Source organism: Schistocerca piceifrons, chromosome 3 (assembly GCF_021461385.2).
Source record: "Schistocerca piceifrons isolate TAMUIC-IGC-003096 chromosome 3, iqSchPice1.1, whole genome shotgun sequence".
Lineage (NCBI taxonomy): Eukaryota > Metazoa > Arthropoda > Insecta > Orthoptera > Acrididae > Schistocerca > Schistocerca piceifrons.
The window spans coordinates 803,964,930-803,989,953 of record NC_060140.1 but is presented as its reverse complement, the minus strand read 5'-3'; the positions used below and the strand labels follow the sequence as shown (position 1 = coordinate 803,989,953).

The window sequence follows — 25,024 nt, the reverse complement described above, 5'->3', positions numbered from 1 at the left end:
GGCACAGATGGACTCCTGGATGGACACTATCAAAAGATGACGAGGGTAGCACTGGTCAATAGTTTTCAGGGTGCTTAAGGAGTCAGTACATAAAAGAAAATACTCCTCATGGCATGAATGGAGATAGTGAAGTGCACGAGAAATGGCCAGCAGCTCTGCAATGAATACACTGCATCCATCGGGTATGGAATGCTGACCAATAAGGCCGCTGTGAACGTAGGCAAAGCCAACGCGACCATCAGCCATCGAGCCGTTGGTGTAAACCACTTCAAAGCCCCGCAATGCGTCAAGAATCGAGAGGCAGTGACAGCGGAGAGCCACAGGGTTAACGGAATCCTTAGGGCCACGTCTAAGGTCCAGACGAAGCTGCGGCCGAGGCATACACCACGGATGCGTACGTGAACGGACTGCAAGTAGAGGTGGTGAAGGGAAGGACTCCAGTGCAGAGAGAAGGGATCGTATGTGAACTGCAATCATTAGCCCCGAATTGGGACGCCAATGCGGGAACTGGACTGCTGTGAGCGGGAAAAGGAGATGGTAATTCGGATGCTTAGGAGAACTACAAATTGTGTTATGTAACTGGCAAGCAGTTGTGCACGTCTGATTTGCGATGGAGGGACTCCAGCCTCCACCAGTACGCTGGTCACCGGACTCGTCCAAAAAGCTGCTGTCACTAGTCGAACCTCGCAGTGGTGCACATGGTCAAGGATATGCAATGCTGAGGGCGCTGCTGAACCATAAACCACACTCTCATAGTCAATTCGGGATTGGACAAGGGCTCTGTAGAGCCACAGCAGTGTAGAGCAATCTGCACCCTAATTTGTGTTGCTCAGGCAACGGAGGGCATTGAGGTGCTGCCAGCAATTCTGCTTAAGCTGACAAAGATGAGGAAGCCAAGTCAATCGAGCATAGAAAACCAGTCCTAAGAATAGATATGTCTCCACCACAGTGAGTGGATCGTCATGAAGATAAAGTTCTGGGTCCAGACGAACGGTACGATGCTGACAGAAGTACATGACACATGATTTTGCAACTGAAAACTGGAAGCTGTGGGCTAGAGCCCATAACTATGCATTGTGAATGGCTCCCTGTAGGCGGTGCTCAGCAACATCAGTATGAAATGCAGAAGTTGTCTGAATACAGAGAAGGTGAGACAGAGGGCCCAACAGCTGCTGCTAGACCATTAATGGCGACTAAAAAGAGAGAGAGAGACACTCAATACAGAGCCCTGTAGGACTCCATTCTTCTGGATACGGATGGAACCATGGGAGGCACCAACTTGGACATGGAAAGTACGGAGTGACAGGGAGTATTGGATAAAAAACGGGAGCGGGCCCTGGAGATCCCACTCATACAATGTGGCAACGATATGATGTCGCCAGGTCAAGTTGCATGCTTTACGTAAGTCAAAAAAGACGGCAACCAGATGTTGGCAGCTGGAAAAGGCTGTTCAGATGGCAGACTCAAGGGACACAAGATTATCAGTGGTAGAGTGACCCTGGCGGAAGCCGTTCTGACATGGAGCCAGTAGACCACGTGACTCCAGGACCCAACCCAACCCCCGACATACCATACATTCCTGTAGCTTACAAAGAATGTTGGTGAGGCTGATGGCCTGATAGCTATCCACATCAAGTGGGTTTATACCAGGTCTGAGCACCAGAATGATGGCATTCTCCCGCCACTGTGACAGAAAGACGACATCGCACCAGATCCAGTTGAAGATGACAAGATGTCGCTTGTAGACAGATGAGAGATGTTTAACCACCTGGCTGTGGATCCAATCTGACCCAGGAGCTGTGTCAGGGCAATGTGCAAGGTCACTGAGGAGCTCCCACTGTGTAAACGGGGCGTTACAGGATTCATTGTGGCGTGTAGTGAATGAGAGGACGTTCCCTTCCAGCCACCGTTTGAGAGAGTGAAAGGCTGGGTGGTAATTCTCCGACGCAGAGACTCGAGCAAAGTGCTCGGCAATCGCATTTGCGTCGGTAGATAACATGACATTTATGGGAACATCGGGAACACCTGCTGGGGTCTGGTACCCAAAAAGACATTTGATCTTTGCCCAGACATGGGAAGGTGATGTATAGCACCCAATGGTCGAGACGTATCTCTCTCAACACTCCTGCTTCCGTCGTTTGATAAGTTGGCAAACACAGGCACAGAGCTGTTTAAAGGCTACGAGGTGCTCCAGGGAAGGGTGCCACTTATTCCGCTGTAGAGCTTGCCAACACTTCTTAATTGCCTCAGCGACTTCCAGCGACCACCAAGGGACTGCCTTATGCCTCGGGCACCCTAGAGTGTGGAATCGCATTTTCTGCTGCAGAAACGATGGTTGTAGTCACCTGCTCAACCATCACAGCGATGTTACCGTGTGGGGGAGTCAGCAAGGACAGCATTGGTGAAACATTCCCAGTCTGCTTTGTTTAAGGCCCATCTTGGCAGGTGTCCATGGGCCTGATAACAGGGTAGTGGCTGGAAGATGGGGAAGTGGTTACTGCCACACAGGACGTCATGTGCTCTCCAGTGGATAGATGGTAGAAGTCCTGGGCTGCAAATTGATAAATCAATGGCCGAGTAACTACCATGAGCCACACTGAAATGTGTGGCGGCCTCAGTATTTAAGAGACAGAGGTCGACCTGACAGTGAAGTTTCAACATCTCTGCCTTGGCTTAAGGGCGTTAAAATCTCCCAAAAGTAGGAAAGGTTTCAGTAATTGATCAATCAGTCCAGCTAATACATTCAGGGGTACTGCACCATCTGGATGAAGATTTACATTGCAGACAGTTATTTCCCGTGTTGTCCTTATTCTGACAGCCACAGCTTCAAGAGAGGTTTGTAGGGGGGCACAGGTTTACTACAGATTGAGTTTAGGACATAAACGCAAACTCCACCTGACACTCTATTTTAGTCACTACAGTTCCTGTAATATACCTTATAGCCACAGAGGGCAGGGGTTTCCTGGAGGGCAATGCAGATAGCAGGTGTAAAGCTTAAAAGTTGCTGTAGCTCAGCCAGGCGGGGGAAAAAACTGCCACAATTCCACTAGAGAATGACCGTCATTGTGAGACTGGGAAGGCATGGAACATTCAATGAGATAGTTTACACTACAAGAGTCATCTGCTGCCACTGACTTATTGCGTGAGCAGTCTATATCCACTGTGTCCTAGGGATTGGTGAGATCTAGGTCCTCAGCTGATGCCAAAATCTCCACTCCATCGTCAGATGCAGAGATTGTAGGTAGCAGTGGCATGGGTACCACCGCAATTTCCTAGGTCTTAGGGGTTTCATTTTTTTTTATTTCTCTCGCTGCTCCTCGAGTTTCCCTGGCTGGGAGGACTTCACTTGCTCAGTCTCTGGGACTGAGGATAGCGTGAAGCCCTAGAACCAGCTGCTTTTGGGCTCTTCAGCCACTGGCGGGTGTCATCTTTCCCACTAGCAGAGACCTGGGAAGGTAGTGACCCAAGGGATCCCTTCCTAGCAAGAGAAGCCGAAGAAGACTTATGCTTCTCCGGCTTAAAAGTGGGGACGGATGTCCCCAATGGTTGTGGGGGTGCTGCTCCCAAAGCAGGTGGTGCAGGAGCAACAGGGAGGGAAATTCCCCCCACCATACATGGGGCAGGTGTAGTCTTCCAGCTCTGAGAGGTGACTGGGGTTGATGGAGCTGATGGTGCCAGAACTGTTGTAGCGGCAGCGTAAGTCAGTGTCATATGTGCAGAATGCAGGTGTTCAAATTTTCTCTTAGCCTCAGTGTAGGTCAGTCGGTCCAGGGTCTTTTACTCCATGATTTTCCTTTCTTTCTGGAGAATCCTGCAGTCTGGCAAGCAAGGCGAATGGTGCTCTCCGCAATTGACACAGATGGGAGGTGGGGCACGTGGAGTATTGGGATGTGAAGGGCGTCCGCAATCTAAACGTGTGATGCTGGAAGTACAACGGGGAGACATATGGCCGAACTTCCAGCACCGCATGGATCTAGGGCTTTACATCACAGCAGCAGACCATCACCTTGACCTCCTCAGACAATGTATCACCCTTGAAGGCCAATATTAAGGCACCGGTAGGAACATGATTATCCCTCGGGCCCCGGTGGACACTCCGGACAAAATGTACACCTTGTCGCTCTAAACTGGCGCGCAGCTCATTGTCAGACTGCAAAAGCAGGTCCCTGTGAAATATGACACCCTGGACCATATTTAAGCTCTTATGGGGTGTGATGGTTACAGAAACATTCCCCCAGCTTGTCACAAGCGAGTGACTCTCGTAGGCTGGTTGGTTGGTTTAAAGAGAGAGAAGGGACCAAACTACGAGGTCATCGGTCCCTTTTTCCTAATTTAACAATGCCACAAGGGTGAGAATAAAATGGACGAAACAAGTAACACAAAATGGAAAGAAAGGAAAAGTAACAAGAACGAAGGGATGGCAACGAATACTAAAAGGAAAAAAAAGAGGACAAGAAGCCTGTGACCGGGCAGAGGACGCTGTTTTGATCAAGACTGAACCAGATCTCATTTTAGACAAACCTTCCACCTCCCCAAACTTGTCCTCTAAATGCTCAACAAAAAACTGAGGCTTCACCATCATGAAAGATTCCCAATCAACTCTCTAACATTCAAGGTACCGGGATGAGTAAGATCCACTGCCATCCTTAGCCTGACATTCCTCCCATGATGTGGCCCGGGAGGGGAACGATTTGGGGTCGTACTTCTGTGTATTGAACTGACCTAGTGATCACTTACAGACTGCTGGTGTTTCACCACCAGCAAGGGTTGATGGACTACACTTCATCACATGTCATCCGCCCTGATGCCACCCACTCCATCCTGGTGCCCTCCCCACGGGTGCCACCCAGCTGCAGCAAAGGCCACCTGGCAGGATGGCCGCTGCTGTCAGTCCCGATGCCCCAGGGGGATGGGCATCTACCCCTTGCCACACATGGGGAGTTAACTGCGCAGCCATCACCAGAGCGATCCCTGTGTGGTCAGGGGGCTACAACCAACAGGGTACATGGTGTCCCCACCACAATGGACTGGCTACCGTGCTGGATATCAGGTGCAAAGAAGTCCATGGTCATTGTCGATGCAGAAAGTGACACTGCATAGTGCATGGTGGAAAACGCACCCAGGAAGGTGTCCTTGCTCAAGAGATGGAGAATAGGCGGGAGTGCAATGCAACAATGAGAAAGTGGGCTAAAGATCTCAATGCACAATGGACACAATGCACCACATAAGGCGCCCCTCCCCAATTGGTTCGCTCTTCTGCAAAAGTTTGAAAAATGGAGGTCAGACCCTACAGCGGACCATCACATAAAGGCCAAAATGTGTGAAACTCCTTTTAGTCGCCTCTTACAACAGGCAGGAATATCTCGGGCCTATTCTTACCTCCGGACCCATAGAGCGCCATGACTGAGGAAGTGACAGAAATAAAAAAATCGTCAGAATACAAAGAGGGGGGACACTGTTGGCCCAGCAGCCACCACCAGTCCATTAATGGCTACAAGAGAGGGAGGGATGCTCAGCACAGAAACCTGTGGAACCCCATTTTCTTGCCAATGAGAAGTGCTGTAGGATGAACTGACTTGGACCCGGAAAGAGAGACAAGAAGGAAAGTTACGGATAAAAATGGGCAGAGAGCCACAAAGGCCCCATACTTGAAGGGTGGGCAAAGTGTTGAGCGAAATGCTCTGTGATGGGTAAGGACAACACCATGCACAGAAATTCCAGGGCAGGTGGTGTCATAGGCTTTATGCAGGTCAAAGAAGACTGCAGTAAGGTGTTGCTGATGGGCAAAAGCCAACCGCATAGCAGACTCTAGGTGGACCAAGTCATCTACCGTAGAGTGTCCACAGTGAAAACCACCTTGAGTTGGTGACAAAATGTCGCGGGATTCAATGATCCAAAACAGCCGCCAACTCACCAGGCATTCAGGGAGCTTGCAGAGGGTGTTGGTAAGGCTAATTGGATGGTACCTATCCAACTGAAGAGGTGGCTTCCCTGGCTTCAACACCGGAATAACAATGCTTTCCTGCCACTGGGTAGGAAATACCCCCTCACTCCACAGACGGGTGTAAAGGGTCAGTAAACGACGGTGGCCAGCCACCGATAAGTGTCGGAGCATTCGGTTATGTATCCGATCCGGTCCAGGAGCCGTGTCAGTACAAAGGGTGAGGGCACTGGTGAATTCCCACTTGCTAAATGGGGCATTATAAGCTCCAAGCAGCGAGAAATGAAAGACAAAGGCAGTCGTTCTGAGCACTCTTTCAGGAGGAGGAACGTGGGCGGTTACTGAGTTGATGCAGAGGCTTGGGCAAAGTGTTGAGCGAAATGCTCTGTGATGGGTAAGGACAACACCATGCACAGCAAAGCCAGTGGGAGTACGATGGCCAAAAATTCGCCCAGACTTGTGAAGAAGGGGTGTGCGGTCCTATGGCAGCCAAATATCGTTCCCAGCAAATCCGTTTCTGAAATCTGATTAGGTAACAGGCCCGGGCACAGAATCGTTTAAAGACCAGAAGGAGAGCAGTAGATGGGTGCCGCTTGAAGTGTTGAAGAGCACGGCGGCGCTCTTTTACGGCCGCAGCAATTTCCGGAGTCCATCAAGGGACCATCATCCGATAGGGGGAACCCGAAGAGGAAGGGATGGCTGAAACAGCTGTGGAAAGAATGGCGGCAGTCAAAGTCTGTGTAGACTCCTCAATACTGCTGCGTGGTAGTACAGGGTGGATGGTAGCAGAGAAGAAGGTACCCCAATCAGCTTCAGAGAAGGCCCACCTGGGAGGGTGACGGAGCGAGATACACTGAAGGAAGGTCAAAACAATCGGGTAATGATCACTGTCACTAAGTCATCGTGGACACCCCACTGAATGGAGGGAAGAAGGCCGGGACTGCAGATGGAGAGAACAATGGTAGAGAAAGTGCTGTGTGCCACACTAAAGTGTGTGGGAGTGCCAATGTTTAGTAGACAGAGGTCAAGCCCTGCCAGAACAGCTTCAACTGTCCTGCCCAGGGCAGTAGTCGTGTGACTACCCCAAAGAGGGTTGTGGGCATTGAAGTCCCCTAGAAGCAGGAAGGGAGAAGGGAGTTGTTGAAGAAGGGCGGTTAGGGCAAGGTATGTGAGCAGCCTGTCAGGCGGGAGGTAGAGATTACAGATTGTGATTGGAGTAGCCAGATGGACCCTGACAGCAATTGCTTCGAGAGTGGTATGGAGGTGAACCCATTTACTAACAATGTCTTTGCGGACCAAGGTGCAAACACCACCAGAAGCCCACAACGGGCCAATTCGGTTCCGATAGAAAGCGTGGAACCCACGAAGGGTGGTTGAGTAAGAACTGACAAAATAGGTCTCCTGGAGAGCAATGCAAGCAGCAGAGTAGGAGGAAAGAAGGGGCTGCAACACCGGGAGGTGACGCAAATATCCATTACAATTCCACTGGAGGATTCTCAAGCTGGAGTCCAAATGGGAAGCGAACGGACCAGAGCCGGTCACACTGCCGAGTCGCCATCCGTCACTGATAAGGATGGGGTGTCACCGATAAGGATGGGGTAATGTCCATATAGGTGGGGTCAGACTCTGTTGGTTCATTGGTTGGTTTGTGGGATTGAAGGGACCAGACTGCTACAGTCATCGGTCCCTTTTTCCAAAATTTCAAACACCCACACAGAATAAAAACGAACAATGGAAAAGACGGCAGACGACACAGGACAAGAAAGACTTAGACAGAGACCAGACAAAAGGAATTAAAATCACACAGAGTGTGACAGTGGTTGGCCGACCATAGAAACAGAAAAGGAAAAGCCAACCACCAAGAAATACATTAAAAACTCAGTCTAAAATCGTAGGCCAAAGGCCAGACTCAACACAAAAGAAGACAAACACTTACATTAAGTGATAAATGCCCCTACCCGAATAAAACGCAAAACTAAGCCTGTCATGGCAGTGTCATCTGTTAAAAGGGCAGGGAGCGTATCAGGCAGAGCAAATGTCTGCCTGAGCACAGTTAAAAGGGGACAGGTCAACAAAATGTGGACCACCGTCAAAGCCACCCTGCAGCGACATAGAGGCGGGTCCTCACGACACAATAAATAACTGTGCATCAGCCGGGTGTGGCCAATGCAGAACTGACAAAGGACAACTGAGTCACTGCGAGTGGCTCGCATGGATGACCGCCACACAGTCGTCGTCTCCTTGATAGCATGGAGCTTATTGGGTGTGGTCAGATCGCGCCATTCAGTGTCCCAAAGCAGGAATACTTCGCGGCGTAAGAATGCTCGCAAATCAGTCTCCGGGAGGTCAACGTCCAGAGATGGTTTACTGGTGGCCTGTTTGGCCAAGCGGTCTACATGTTCATTGCCTGGTATCCCAACATGGCCTGGGGTCCACACAAAGACCACAGAGCGGCCACAACGGGCAAGAGTATGGAGGGACTCCTGGCTCGTAAACCACTCAGGGAGTCGCTACAGATAACAAAGGACTCACCTGAGCAGGAGCGGATATACTCTAGGGCACGAAAGATGGCGACTAGCTCAGCAGTGAAAATGCTGCAGCCAGCCGGCAATGAATGTTGTTCGCAATGATCCCCTAGAGTGGGAGCATAACCAACACAACCAGCAACCATCGAATTGTCAGTGTAAACAATGCCAGAGCCCTGATACTTGGCAAGGATGGATAGCAAGCAGCGGTGGAAGGCCTCCGGAGGGACTGAGTCCTTTGGGCCCTGTGCCAATTCGATCCAAAGGCAAGGGTGGGGCACACGCCACAGGGGTGTAAGCAGAGGGGCCCGGAAAGGAGGTGGAAGAGGGAAAACCCTAAGCCCCGAGAGAAGCTCTCTGACGCGGACCGCGATCGTACAACCCGACCGGGGCCGACGTTCTGGGAGATGGACAACTGACTGAGGGAACAGGAGACGATAATTAGGATACCTGAGCAAGCTACAAACATGCCTAGCATAAGCGGCCAGTACACGTTGGCGCTGTAACTGCAGTGGGGGGACACCAGCCTCCACAAGTATGCTGTCCACAAGGCTGGTCCGGAAAGCACCAAAGGCAAGTTGGATCCCGCTGTGAAGGATTGGGTCCAGCACCCGCAACGCAGATGGGGATGCTGAACCGTAAGCCAGGCTCCCATAATCCAGATGGGACTGGATTAACACCTGGTAGAGCCATAAGAGGGTAGATCGGTCGGCGCCCCAGCTGGTGTGGCTCGAGCACCACAGGGCATTAAGATGCCACCAACACATCTGTTTAAGCTGCCGAATATGTGGCAGCCAAGTCAACCGAGCATCAAAAACCACACCCAAAAACCGATATGTCTCCACCACAGCAAGAAGTTCGCCGGCAATATAAAACCACGGCTCAGGGTGAACTGTTCGTCGCCGGCAGAAATGCATAACGCAGGTCTTGGCAGCTGAAAACTGGAAGCCATGCGCTACAGCCCAAGCCCGCGCCTTGCGGATAGCGCCCTACAGCTGACGTTCAGCAGCTGCAATGCCAATGGAGCTATAGTAGAGGCAGAAGTTGTCAGCATACAAGGAAGCTGAGACAGACGTTCCCATCACCGCATCAAGCCCGTTAATTGCAATTAAAAACAGGCAGAGACTTAGGACAGATCCCTGTGGTACCCCGTTCTCCTGAACTCGGGAGGAATTATGGGAGGCTGCGACTTGCATGTGGAAGGTACAATATGACAGAAAATTTCGAAGGAAAATCGGCAGCGGACCACGAAGACCCCAACCATGAAGAGTAGAGAGGATGTGATGGCGACAGGTCGTATCATATGCCTTCCGCATGTCAAAAAAGACAGCGATGAGGTGCTGACGGCAGGCAAAGGCCGTATGGATGGCTGACTCTAGGTCAGATTGTCAGCGGCAGAGCGGCCTTTACGGAACCCACCCTGAGACGGAGCCAGAAGGCCCCTAGACTCGAGTACCCAACTCAACCACCGGCTCACCATGAGTTCGAGCAACTTGCAAAGAACGTTGGTGAGGCTAATGGGGTGGTAGCTGTCCACCTCCAATGGGTTCTTGCCAGGTTTCAGAACGGGGATAACAATGCTTTCCCGCCATTGCGATGGAAACTCACCCTCGACCCAGATATGGTTGTAAGGGTCGAGGAGGCGTCGCTGGCAGTCCACTGAGAGGTGTTTCAGCACCTGACAGTGGATACGACCCGGCCCGGGAGGTGTATCAGGGCAAGTGGCTAGGGCACTGTGGAATTCCCACTCAGTGAATGGGACACTGTAGGCTTCAGGATGGCGCATGTGAAATGAAGGCTCCGATGTTCCAACCGCTCTTTAATGGAGCGGAAGGTCAGTGGGTAATTCACAGATGCGAATTGAGAGCAAAATGGTCTGCTAAGCAGTTTCCAATTATGTGGGAGTCAGTACGAATTGCCCCATTCAGTGACAGCACAGGGACGCTGACAGGGGTCCGATAGCCATAGAGGCGTCTAATCTTGGCCCAGACCTGCGATGGAGAGACATGGAGGCCAATGGTGGAGACATACTGTTCCCAGCACTCCTGCTTGTGTTGGCAAATGATGTGGCGGGCCCGCGCAAGGAGCCGTTTAAAGGCGATGAGGTTTTCTACAGACGGATGCCGCTTGTGACGCTGGAGTGCCCGCCTGCGATCTTTAATCGCCTCAGCGATCACAGGCGAACACCAAGGCACAGTCCTCAGCCGAGGGGACCTAGAAGAACGGGGAATGGCAGATTCTGCAGCAGTAACGATGCCGGTGGTGACTGAGTGAACCACCGCATCAATGGCTTCAGTAGAAAGAGGCTCAATAAAGGCAATGGAGGAGAACAAGTCCCAGTCAACCTTATTCATAGCCCATCTGCAAGGGCGCCCAGAAAAGTGACACTGTGGCAGTGACAGAAAGATCGGAAAGTGGTCACTACCACACAGGACATCATGCACACTCCATTGGACAGATGGTAAGAGGCTAGGGCTGCAGATCGATGGCGAAGTATGTGCCATGCGCCACACTGAAATGTGTGAAGGCACCATCGTTTAAAAGGGAGAGGTCGAGCAGTGCCAATACATTCTCAACGGTAACACCTCGACCTGCTGCCACTGACCCACCCCAGAGGGGGTTATGGGCGTTGAAGTAGCCCAGTAACAGGAAAGGTGGCGGCAATTGGGCTATCAGCGCAACAAGGAAATGCTGCGGGACATCACCATCCGGTGGAAGATACAGACTGCAGACAGTAACAGCCTGTGGCGTCCACACCCACACAGTGACAGCCTCTATAGGCGTTTGTAGAGGGACAGACTCTCTGTGAAGACAGTGAAGGACATAGATGCAGACGCCACCAGATACCCTTTCATAAGCTGCCCGGTTCTTATAATAACCCCGACAGCCACGGAGGGCGGGGGTTCGCATCGCTGGAAACCAAGTTTCTTGAAGGGCAATGCAGAAGAAAGGGTGAAAGCTGAGAAGTTTCGGAGCTCAGCAAGATGGTGGAAGAAACCGCTGAAGTTCCACTGGAGTATGACACTGTCCATGGCTGAGAAAGGTGTCAAGGGATTGGGGAGGCAGATTACACCACTGGGTAACTTGCTGCCACCAATTCAGTACTCGTGCAAGTGACATCCATTGCGTCCGAGGGTCCGGCAAGACCCAGGTCTTCAGCAGACACCAGAATCTCGACCTCATCCTCAGATGCTGAGCTTGCAGGAAGCGGTGGGACAGGTGCCACCGCATTGTCAGGATTCTTGGGAACCTTCTTCTTTTTCTGTTTATCGCACTGTGCCTTCGGTGGTTCAGGCTGGGAGGGCTTCACTGGGTCAGTCTCAGGGACAGACAACGACCGTGAGGCCCTATGACCAGCAACCGGTGGTTGTTTCAGCCACTTGCAGGTGTCCGCTTTTCTGCTGGTCGGAACTTGCGAAGGGAGGTCCCCAAGGGACCCCTTCATGGCGAGAGGAGCCGAAGAAGTCTTACGCTTCTCCGGCTGGGAAGTGGGAACTGATGTCCCCGATGATGGGGGGGGGGGAAGGTGCTCCTGAAGTAGATGGAGCATGAGCAACAGGGAGTAAAGTGCCCCCCACCATCAAGGGGGCAGGTGTGGTCCTTCGACTCTGAGAGCTGACTGGAAGTGTTGCAGCTGATGGAACTGTAGCAGGAGTGACAGTGGCGGCATAAGAAGATGTCATGCACACAGGATGAAGCCATTCAAATTTCCGCTTAGCCTCAGTGTAGATCAGTCGGTCCAGGGCCTTGTATTCCATTATTTTCCTTTCCTTCTGCAGAATTGGACAGTCCGGCGAGCAAGGGGGATGGTGCTCTCCGCAGTTGACACAGATGGGAGGTGGGGCACATGGAGTATCAGGATGGGATGGACAACCACAATCGCGACAATGAGGCTGGAAGCACAGCAGGAAGACATATGGCCGAACTTCCAACACTTGAAACACCACATAAAAAAAAATGGTTGAAATGGCTCTGAGCACTATGGGCCTTAACATCTATGGTCATCAGTCCCCTAGAACTTAGAACTACTTAAACCTAACTAACCTAAGGACAGCACACAACACCCAGTCATCACGAGGTAGAGAAAACACCACATCAGGGGAGGGATATATGGCTTTACATCACAGCGGTAGACCATCACCTTGACCTTCTCAGGTAATGTATCATCGTTGAAGGCCAAGATGAAGGCACGGGTGGCAACTTGATTATCCCTCGGACCCCGGTGGACGCGCCGGACGAAATGGACACCTTGTCGCTCTAAGTTAGCGCGCAGCTCATCATCTGACTGTAAAAGATCTCTGTGGAAAATAATGCCCTGGACCATATTTAAGCTTTTATGTGGGGTGAACAGAAACATCCCCCAGCTTTGTACAATCGAGCAAGGCTCATGACTGGGCAGAGGATGCTGTTTTTATAAAGACTGACCCTGACCGCATTTTGGACAAGCCCTCCACCTCCCCGAACTTGTCCTCTAAATGCTCTACAATGAACTAAGGCTTCACGGACAAGATGGAAAGGAAGGGGCAGCAAGAAAGGAGCAAGGACACGGAAGGAGAGGAACAGGGACAGTAATGCAGTCTGGAGAAAGGGAGGAGACTGCAATACCTCGGGGCCCGTGTGTGCCAAACACGTACCCACAAAAGGGACGTGGGCCCCCTAGGGGGAATTATGGTAAAGAGGCGGGAAAAAAAGACCAATTATGTCCTTGCATTTCTTTTTAAATATTAAGACTTTAATGCTGCTGATCCATCAATCCTAAGTTGCTAGTAATATTATATTACTTATTTTCCATTTAAGACCATAGGTATGCAACTGATAAAGTCAATTTTTGTTTTGCCAGCCATTTTACCTCAATTTATTAAAGTGTTGTCACTGGCCTGAAACACCTACATATGCATTGGTATCAACTTGCATATTCTGCTACTGTACTTGTAAGTTACAAACACTTCTGATCTATTCACAGTTTGTTCAATATACATTTTATTACATGTTATTTTTTGTTTTTACTCCTTCCTTCTCCAGTCACAGTTATAGAAGTAAAAAACATTATAATCATCTTTTGCAACTGTAATAAAAGTCTTATTTGAACCATCCAGGTTTAATTTCATATCAAAGCTGCTCCCAAGACTGCTGTAGCTGAACACCATAAGGAATACAGCCTATCAATTTTCAAGAACCACACGTGTGCTCAGCAGCCACAGATGCAGCAGTGGAAAATACAATGGGCGGGCTACACAAATAAATGCACTAACACCATGAACAGGGAGGATGGCTACAAATTACGTACGACCTGGTTGGCAACAATCTCACTCCAGCTAGTCATGTGTTAGCCACACAGCAGCTATACATGGCCCGGATAAAACAACATAAACAGTGGCCACAAGAGCACTGCTGTGTGGGATCATCTCACTACAGATAAACATTACACCTGTATACTAACTACTAATTCTCTATTGCATACCGATCACGTGGCATAGCATCATATACAACGGCCTCTGTACAGCCATCCTTCCACAGCTGCCATTTTGCTACTGCTTAAAAGCCACATGCCAGACTATCATAAGCAACGGTCTAACGTACAGCCTCCTCTCCATAGCAATTTTTACATTGAATTGATATTGGTAGCCACCTGACAACCGAAATAAACAGTATATAGGGGGAAGCCATCACCAGAATCCAGCACTTAATCTCCCTGAAGAGGACCGCTGCAAAATTTGTCAGAACATCAACATTTTGTTTCAATTTCATAATAGCGCAGGCAAATACACAAGATGATCTTATTCAAATTTACACTGGCCATGGAAGCCTATGAACCTCGACTACAGAAGTTTTCTATTTCAGAAAGAATGATGAAAGCAGCAATGAAGTTGAAGATGGAAAAAGTAATACTGACACTTTCAAAAAGCAAGCATGGAAAAGAAGTTTCCAGAAAACTAAAGGCAAGAGGTTATGGATATTTTGAATTTAGTTGAATTTTTCACGCAACGGCAATTGGTTCTGTTAGAGTAGATGGGGAAAATTTTCAGAAGCAAAAAAGATTTGTTACTAAGCAATCGAACGGAATTTTTTATGTTTACAAAACAGACCTAAAGCAAGATTTTCAGAATTTTCTGATTTATGACCAGAGTGGTGTGTGTGTGTGTGTGTGTGTGTGTGTGTGCGCACGTGTGTGTGTGTGTGTGTGTGTGTGTGTGTGTGTGTGTGTGTGTGTGTGTGTGTGTGTGCGCGCGCGCACACGTGCGTGTAGGTGTAGCAGCATTCAGTGTGCGCAATGCATTAGAATTTAATCAGAGTGGTATTGGTTCAACCACCAAGGACTAACAAGGGGTAATAATTTTATTTATTTTTTGTTTGTAGGCCCAATTTTTGTACCTTAACTGAAATGACAGCAAAATGAAAACAAGTGTTTCTAATGGATTTAAATGCATTCTTATCAGTGGTGTTCACAGTTTTAAAATCAGAGGTCGTAACTTTATAGGTTAAGAATCATTACATTCCTAAGGAAGTTCAAATCTCAATTTATCAGCATGGAGATTGTAATGAGAAATTATCATGGTTAAAGTGCCTTTTCCTCAGTACATATACCATGTTAAAATATGGGGAACACTAGCCGCAACAAAACTTTTCAGTACGTTTGAACATATATTGTACCCAGGCAACTGCTTTCTGATTTTCATTTGTGTTTTGTTTCTTCTGTGCAAAAAGCTGACAAGGACGTAAATTACTGGATCCTAGATGAGGAATAACAGCTTGCCAAACTTTTTAAGATTTTTTTCACACATTTACAGTTTTCAAGAAAGTGGAATTGCGATAATGGTATTAGTACCTACACCATCTTATGGAAGGCACTCAAGCTCAAACTTTGCCAAAGTTCAAGCTGGTCCTTTTGCTATATTTTGTATACATTCCAACAAAATTTAAGATGGTCGAGGTAGGAACAGCTTCCAGAATGGGTCACTTAACAGGAAATTACCTTAAACAGTCCCGAGACACTGTTCTAGTTAAGCAAGAGTAATTGTTGGCATTCCTTAAATAAACCACCTTTGCTTTTCTTGTGCAAATTAAGAAAGCAGATAAATTCTAAAATCTGTCAGGTCTTCCCTAAAATATATTCTGTACATTTACATGCAGATCCCAACACCTTACCTCAAGCCGCTGATAATGCCTCAAAATGCAAAAACTGGATTGGGACCCCCTTCACATGTTCCTCGGGCAGCACAGAAAACAGCCTATTTTCTGATTTTCAAAAGTAAACACAAAAGGATCTTGACCTGCAGAAACAACCACAGGAGGCACCCAAGACAGAACACCGGAACCATCAGAAGAAACATCCACACAACAAAAGTGCCAAGATCCAGGAGATTTGCAGCAACAAGACCATCAATTCCAGGAAGATCTCTGAGATTAAAGAGACTGAGGCTTTAAGTGAGGATTTTTGACAACATGTAAGCAGAGCGAGACCTCTGAACAAAATGTGAATGAAAGTGTACATTACAAATACCAGTGCAAAAATGTTGCCAGAAATTTGAATATATTACAAAGAAGTGCTTCAGTTTTAGTGTCATAACCAGAAAATAATTACTGCAGTGAGAGAAACATCTGGAGCTAGTGGACTACTTAGCGCATCAGAAGAGGAAAAACATTAAAGTTAATGACAACAGTTACAATATCTCATCATAATGTTCAATTCATTAACAATAAAGCAGATAAACCAGAGGCAACACTTCAGGACTACAAACTAAGTATCCTAGCAGTCACTGAACTTTTGTTAAAAGATAACCTGATAGAGGTATAAACCAGGAAAGGAATGTAAGCAGCTATTTTAAAACAATGCATAAAAACGTCACAATGCTGCATTTTTTATCTAGCTACATACTAACTAAAGCTGTTTTATATATCACTAAACATGCTATAGAAATGAAGCTTTTGAAGCTACGGTAGTAGAAGTAATAAATGAAGGGAGGAGGTGCTGTGTATTAGTTTTATATTATTTCTCTTAGATGAAACAGGAAATTAAATCAAAGATAGCAAAGCGAAATCCGAAATGCTAAAAATCCATTTCCAAAAGTTTCTTTAAAAAGGAAAACCCAGGTGAATTGCTGCAATTGGATCCTTCTGCTGCCAAAAAGTTGACTGAAATAACTTAAGTATCAGTGGCATTGAGAAATCTCCAGGGCCCAATGGAATCCCTATAAGATTCTATATCGAAATCAAGGCTGATTAGCTCCTCCGTTAACTATAATCTATTGCATATCCCTTGGACAAAATGCTGTGCCCTATAGTTGGAAGAAAGCACAGGTCACACCCATTTACACAATGGGTAGTAGAGGTAACCCACAAAACTATCATCCAATATCCTTGATGTCAATTTGTTGTAGAATCTCTTAAAATATTCTGAGCTCAAATACAATGAGGTATCTTTAACAGAATGACCTCCGCCATGCCAATTAGCATGGATTCCAAAAACATGATCACATGATATTGAACTCTCACTTTTCTCACATTACATCCTGAAAGCCATGGATCAAGGCAGTAAAGTAGATACAATATTTCTAATTTCTGAAAAGCATCTGCTTTATTGCCAAAAATATGATCATACAGGGTATCAGACTAAATTTGTGACTGGATTGATGCTTTTTTGGTTAGATGGATGCAGCACCTTATCTTTAATGGAGAGTCATCAACAAATGTAGAAATAACTTCAGGTGTGCCCGGGGAAGTGTGTTGGATCCTTACTGTTCATGTTGTATATTAATGATCTCTGACAATATTAACATCAGATTTTTTGCAGATGATACAGTTATCTATAATGAAATGAAGCGGCATAAATATTCAGTCAGATCTTGATAAAATTTTACATTAGTGCAAAGACTGGCAATTTGCTTTAAATGTTCATAAATGTAAAATTTGTGCATGTAACAAAATGGATAAACATAGTATCCTATGACTATAATATCAATGAGACAAAGTTGGAATTGGATAATTCATATAAATACCTTGTATAACACAACTTTAGGGACACGAAATGTAATGAGCACATAGGCTCAGTCTTGGGTAAAGCAGGTGGTAGGCTTTCATTCATTGGTGGAGTATTTGGGGACTGAAATCAGTCCACAAAGAACAAAGCTTACAAATCATTCATGCAACCCATCCTTGAATATTGCGCAAGCGTGCCGGACCCGTACCACATAGGACTAATAGGCGATGTTCGACATATGCACAACAGAGCAGTACGAATGGTCACATGTTTGTTTGAGCTGTGGGAGAGTGACACAGAGATGCTGAAGAAACTGAACTGGCAGATTTTTGAAGATAACCAGAAATTATACAGATAAAACATTCTTACTTACAAAGTTTCAAGGACCGGTTTTGTCCTACAGCTCCCTACATCTCTCTTGCACACTGTATGAACTGAACGGAACTAAACCCAAATAACTGATACAATGGGACACAACCTTTGCCATGCACTTTGCAGTGGTTTGCAGGATATAGTTATAGATGTAGATAAACCCACTAGAGATCACATAATAACAAGTATTCCTTTGTACTTCCGTGGCACTCAAGTGGTAAACTCCATACAGCAAACCATTTTGCAGTCACTGAAGACATTAAAATCGAGAGTGATGGAACTGAGCAGATGATATGGAAAGGCAAAAGGCAGAATAACTTGCACAGCACAATTCTAGGAAAAAGGAGGTTAATAGCAGGATATACAGACAGTGTTGCAAATACCAAATACGACCAGTTTATTTAATTGTTGTGATATTACACGTTCTAACAAAAGGCCTGGTAAACATGTGCAAATACAGAACAGCTGGATGACTGGAGAGATAATCTGGGCATGAGAAACTGGATGTGTATTACGATCTCTCTCAGAAAACTAATTCAGAGGCTTATAATATGTACAAAATAACATGGAAAGAATACTGGAGATTCAACAGAGAAACAAATGCCTTTCTCATTGAGGCAGTTGCAAATAAAGCAGAGAACTACTCAAGATCTATGGCCCTCCACAAATGAAGAAAGAATAAAAGTGATACAGTACCCAAGAAACAAGTTTCAAACATAATAAAGCAACTGCCATGTCAGACAGTCACCATGCTTAGACAGTATTACATCAAAAACCATACAGGAAAACAAAGAAAGTGTACTGAAATCCCTAATGTACATGTTACATGCAGCTATTGATGGAGGTATTTTTCTAGATTCATTTAAAAGCAAGTGAATTAACACCAGTATTCAAGAAAAAGAAGAGGGACGCATCTTCGCTTTCTACTGTCTGCCAAGAAAGTTTTAATTTTTATCCCAAAATTTCAAATACTCCATTGTAACATCAAAGTTTTAGAGACAGAAAGTCTATAATAATGGCAACAACAGATTTAGCTGAACATATTCTGAGCTCATTTGAGAAGCAACAGAAGACTTGTGGGATCTTTATGGACTTGTCTCAGTTGTATGACAGCACGAGTTATTCCTAGCTAATGGAGCAGCTATATCAGTATAGGATTCAAAGGAAACACTATGATATAATAAAATTGTTCCTGTCAAACAGGAAACAGTGTCCATAAATCAAGTAAACTAGTGACGGAAATATGATGAATTGCACATCTGTGCTGTAAACATGGTTCCATCCTACAGTCAATGCAATTTGTTCCTCTGTTTAGGTGACTTCCCAGACAACACAAATCAGAAACTTAAAATGTATGCTGGTCTAACAATTATCTGTGAAGCTCACAAAGAGAACCCTGGAAAGGAAGCAGTCCCAAACAACAATGAAAACGCAAATGAATATTTACTTAAAAAAAAAAGTTTTTTATAAATGAGTCCAGCAAATAATATATGTATTGCTTCAAATCAATCACAGTGAAATACATAATTTAAATATTGTAACAGGGATTTAGTCATAAGGACATATCTGCAAAATTCGCCATTTTGACATGTTTGCTTCACCACTGTTTTAATGTAAATCTGGGAAATTGCTCTCCGCCCCCGGTAGCTGAGTGGTCAGTGCGACAGCCAGTCAATCCAAAAGGCCCGGGTTCGATTCCCGGCTGGGTTGGAGATTTTCTCCGCTCAGGGACTGGGTGTTTTGTTGTCCTAATCATCATCATCATCATTTCATCCCCATCGACGCGCAAGTCGCCGAAGTGGCGTCAAATCGAAAGGCTTGCACCAGGCGAACGGTCTATCCGACGGGAGGCTGAAGGAATCTAAACACCATGTACCATGAGGCATCTCGATTATAAGCAACTTAAACTTAGCTGTTACCTGAGAGTGTTTCCATTGTTGCAAAACTTCTTTTCCGTTTATGCCTAAACACGCATTTTGTAGATACATTGTCATGACATTTAACACAAAAAATAAGTAACTAGCACACAATTTCTAGGAACTATTTGACTTTTATTGTGGGGGGGGGGGAGGGGGGGGGGACTTCACACAAAAAGTGTTATATTCCAACAGTCTACTGCCAAATGGTAATCACAGTCAGAACACACACTGTGAGCTACAGTCCATACGCAGAGACCAAACACAAGAATCAAGACTTCAAGGAGAGGTGTCTGGAAATTACCCAACAGAATGGTGTAAGTCTTAATCTTCCAGGCGATAATTTTCAGATAGCTGCTTACTAAGTTATTTAAAGGACTGTTGCAAGCACTGAATGGGATACTCAGGAAGAAAAATTACTGTATATTGCTTAAAAACCATAGGCTATTGGGATATTTATTAAACAATTATGACAATAACAAAGAGATATGAACATTTAAGGCAGAAACAGTACTGCAGAACCACAACTAATATTTCCAAACTGTGAAGCTCTCATACTTTGACATAACGGTACAGACATATCACATCATCAAAGGCTTTAACATGAAAGGGATCAACTGACTGTTTTGAATGGCCCAAAGACAAGAAGGGTTTTGCAAAGACAAGAAGGATTTTGCAACTTCCACTTGCTCCTTGCTGAGCACCAATACCTATCCTCTCCTAAGGACTTCAAAAGCCTCATTTCAGTTTCCACCAGATACTTCTTTTGTTTTAGATGGGTCTAGGCAGAAACTGGTCTCATCAGACTGTAAATACATTTTGGATCACCTTTTATACCAAAAGGATTAACTTTGTCTTTCACTAAATCACAAAGACTGTATATGGGTCGACAGAAGCGTCCGATCCCACGCGTCGGCTTTGACCCGTGACGTAAGGGTGTTGTCGTGTGTGACGTCATGACGGCGCGGAGTTTGGTTTGAGTGTGGCTGTCTCCAGTTCTGTTTTATCTTATTTTATTTACTTTTCTGATCTGTTCGTTCTATCTCGTGCGATTTTTTTTTTTTTTAATTTAAAAACACTTATTACTTATTTTAATTATCTGTTTCCTCCAATTTCTGTTTTAGTTTATTATATTTATCTTTCTGATCTGTTCGTTCTATCCCGTGAGATTTTTTTTAAAAAAAAAGACAAAAAACACTAATCAGCTACTGAAGCATCTTTATCTTCTATGGGTTGCAGGGGTTACGACCCCTGGGGAGGTGGGGAGTCTTCACTTACACGTTGTAGCTACGCAAGGTGTCTAAATTTGTTTATATTTAGTTTGCCCCCCCACCCAAAACATCCCATTTGGCGCGCTTGTCCCATTAGTGTCATTAGGCTTCTTGTGGAAAGTGTGTGTGTGTTTGTTTTTGTTTCCGCCATATTTATGACGTCATGGGTCAAAGCAGACGGGCGGGATCGAACGCTTCCGTATTTCCCTGTATATTACAAATGGATCATTTATGACATCTCCTCCAGCTTGCTGCAGAGGCTCTGGTTTCTTCCAAGTTTTGGAATCTATATTCTCCTCCTCTGTAATTTGTAAAATAAGTATGAATGTTGTGCTCAATCACATACACTTAGTGAAAGTGTTTCACTACTATTCACAATCCAATTCCTCATTCTGCCACAATTTCAATGCCTTTACTTGTTCCAATAAATCTTCTGGAATAACTGGCTTCCTTCCAGATGTGCCACCTGCTTCTCCCTTGAGATGAGGAAAATGCCATTTAGTCCATACATTCTGAAACACTTCTAATGCTTACACTGTGATTTTAATTCACTTCAACTGTCTCTCTTGGAAGATTTAACTGAGGAAAATTTATCTTTGTTGGTGGTATTTTTACAACTGACTTTTTTTTGGTTGAAATTAATCAAATATATATTTTAAGACCACTTACAATTTCTTGTCTACAAATTATCCCAAAGCATATGAAAACTCTAGTTTTATGTTCTTTTTAGAAATTCCCTTCTATGTCGCACTAAAGTCTGTAAATTTTACTTCTAGCTCAAACTGCATTTTATGTGGGCTCAAAATTTTGATATTGTTGGTGCCCTGTTTCAATGGTAAATCACATTAGAAGTTAAAAAAATTTCCAACACTAATTTCCTTGCTACATATTCTAAGCCCGTGCTACAGGAAACATTATACGAAAATAATATGACTCAAAATACATAACTGATTGGGAGAAATTGCTCCAAAACAAAATAAAAATTATTTGACAGTTTCTTGTTGGACTGCTGAAGTTGGCTGTTAGTTACCTGAAATTTATCAGTCTGAAAATTACTCCTGGCTGCATGTAGACGTAAGCACGTAACTATGGTTCCATTGAGACTTATGAGAGTAAGAAAAAAATTAAAGTAAATTTCAGCCTACTGCAGTTTTGATAGGCAATCAGTTATCCCTTCCCATGCTTCTTTCATGCCTTCAAAATCACTCGGAGGTTTTTCACACATACGTTGCAGATCTCTCTGTCGTTCCATAGGGAAATCGTCTCTATGAACTGATATTTTCAAAAATGGGCACATCTTATGGTTCCTCTTCTGCCAATGAATACTCCAAGTACAGGTCAGATACAGTTCACAGTTTTGCTTACCATACATTTCCATTATGTATGTCCCATTATCAACCGAAGAATTTATGCGAAGCGCTGAAGAACACTCATTGCACAACCAATTTACAACTGTTTCTCTGATCTTGCAAAGTGCAGCGTAATCAGTAAGACCTGAGAGCAACTCTTGCAGATTTTTTTCTCGGTGACACGAATTAACAAAAGGCATTATTTCATCCACGAGTGAAGCATTCTGAAATGTAACTTTTAAAGACCTAACTGTAACACTCTCATCTGGATCGGTCATCAAATGACACGCTAAATGGAATAACAAATTGTATGATTTACATTCTACATCTAGTTTATATAAATCACTCGTTACTTTTGTTTTCTGGATAGCTGAGAAAGTCATGTCATTTAAATCATCGTTCACTGAAAGCATTTGCTTCAGAGCTGTCGACGAGACTGACAACTCCCTATTTGATGAGGCGTTCCGAACATAGCCACCTTCCGTTTCAGGGAGACGATTTAGATGCAACTGCGCATATGTGTTTTCACTGTGTTTTTTCTTTAACTCGGCGATTTCTTGTTGGAGCCTGTTAACTTCTTTCTGAAGCGCCTGAATTTCAGTCTCACTAACAGTTTCCATAACTTAAAAACACAGTACGCAGCCACAGCTCAAAAACTTTTAAACACTTTACACTTCAGCACGAACGCCAGATTTTTCTGGAAGTCTTCAGTAAGCCACTCCGACACACTACACTACTGCAATGGCAAGAAAATTCACATTATGGGAATATAATGAGGATTAGAATACGATTTCCCGCCACTAGTTCCATTCAGAGAGTACAACCAAACCAACGAGTAACTAACCACATATGACAGAGAATTCTCTATATCTTTGGATACATACCGAGACAGCTAGGCAGGAGTTAACAAATTTTGCAGGTTCGAGATGTCATACTATACTGAAAATAAAACGATAGCAGACAGTGTTCTACTACGTTATCTACTGCCTTTCCGATCAGAATTTAGATACCGTTAATAACATTGACGAAGGTCATTTGTTTTCTCCTGTTTACAAATGCCTACCGGTTCAGCGTTTCTACGTACGAAGAAGAAATTTGAAGGGAAAGCGCGGGATTATAGCGTATGTTGGTGTGTTTAAGTATTAAACATGAGTGCTAGCGAGGCTGTGTTAAAATATCTACGGGATCAAAATCGCCCGTACAGCGCAAATGATATCTTTATGAACCTTCATAAAGAATTTGGAAAAACTGCTATACAAAAAGCCCTTGATGAATTAACTGAAAAAGGAAAACTTAAGGAGAAAATTTATGGGAAACAGAAAGTGTATGCTATCGAGCAAGTTGAGGATGGAAACAGTGAAGATATGAGTAAGGAACTTAGTGATTTAGATAAGGAAATTGCGAAGGTATCTGATGAACTGCAATCAGCTGAGCAGAAGCTTCGTGCGCAAGAGTCACTGCTTCAAAAATTGCTTACTACGTTGACAACAGAAGATGCTGTGAAGGAAAAGAGCTTGCTGGAGGAGAAAGTTTCAAAACTGACCGAGAAACTAGAACAGCTTTCGAAAAATGCCGTACTCATTTCCAAAAAGGAACGAGATAAAATTGTGAATTTACGTGAAAAAAATGTGAAAGAATGGAGGAAACGAAAATCGCTTTGTATGGATATTGTAAACTCTATACTTGAAGGTTATCCTAAGGACAAGAAATCCCTGTTAGAGGAATTAGGCATTGAAACTGATGAAGATGCAGGAGTCTCATTGTCATGTTTCTGATCTAAATAGCAACTCGTTTGTTCTAATTTTTTCTTTTTTCTCTATGGTTTATGAAAGGTATCAGTTCAAACTTTATGGAATCGTGTTACAGTGAACAGATTTCATTGTATTAATATATATATATATATCACCACATTCTCATCAGTGGATTGTAGAGAAGTAACGATCAGTTGTTAGTTATTAAACGATTGCTAATGATGTGCTACGGTGTTTTCTTTGCCTTGACATGTACGACTACACGCCAACATAAGGTATCAGTTTCTTGCTGTCATATTATTATGAGAACAGTTGTAGCTTACGTTTTTCCTGCTAATGCGTGAAAAGGTTGATAGAGAAAAAAAGTGTGTGAATGTGTAAAAAATAATATATGTATATCCATTCGTGTGTTTTCTTATATTAACCTCACAAATTCTATATCTTTGTAAAATGACATTTGGGCAAATAATTATACTATTCTACCACTTACCATTTAAAATGTGCCCGCACACAAACATGTTAACAAAATTAAACTCTTTGAGTTTACGAAGCCAGAATAAGCCTAGTTGTCTGTATATTAGTTTTTGCTGCTGATTCCAGTGTTGCTATGGGGCCAGCCAGACACATCAGCTCTCAGGAAACTTACCAGATTAGATCAAAATATGAACCTTCAAAGGTATGAAGTGGGAGGGTGTGAGAGGGCACACAGAAATTACTGCTTAAAACTTGCATAAGAATAAGTACAGCTAACTGAAATATGTGATCTGCTGCTGTAGAAGCAGCCTTGGCAGCAATTTTATTTTAGGCTGCTGGTATTTCAACAAATCACACATACACCCTCCCCCCTTCTATATGATGATAACTGATATATTTTTACACATATTGTAATACCAGCATGCTCTGTACCTTCAATATGTTTCAT

The 25,024-nt window shown here is 44.8% G+C and overlaps 1 protein-coding gene across 1 annotated transcript; it reads left to right on the top strand.

Annotated features, from left to right (window-relative positions):
* The first annotated feature begins 23,397 nt into the window (after positions 1 to 23,397).
* Positions 23,398 to 24,324, top strand: LOC124789680 (homologous-pairing protein 2 homolog). The gene has a single exon (XM_047257116.1). It carries the CDS (start codon positions 23,500 to 23,502, stop codon positions 24,124 to 24,126), a length of 627 nt encoding a protein of 208 aa, XP_047113072.1. The 5' UTR covers positions 23,398 to 23,499; the 3' UTR covers positions 24,127 to 24,324.
* The last annotated feature ends 700 nt before the right edge of the window (positions 24,325 to 25,024 follow it).

Excerpts from the sequence above, each read along its gene's own strand:
- LOC124789680 (XM_047257116.1), top strand. The coding sequence starts at position 23,500 with ATGAGTGCTAGCGAGGCTGTGTTAAAATATCTACGGGATCAAAATCGC.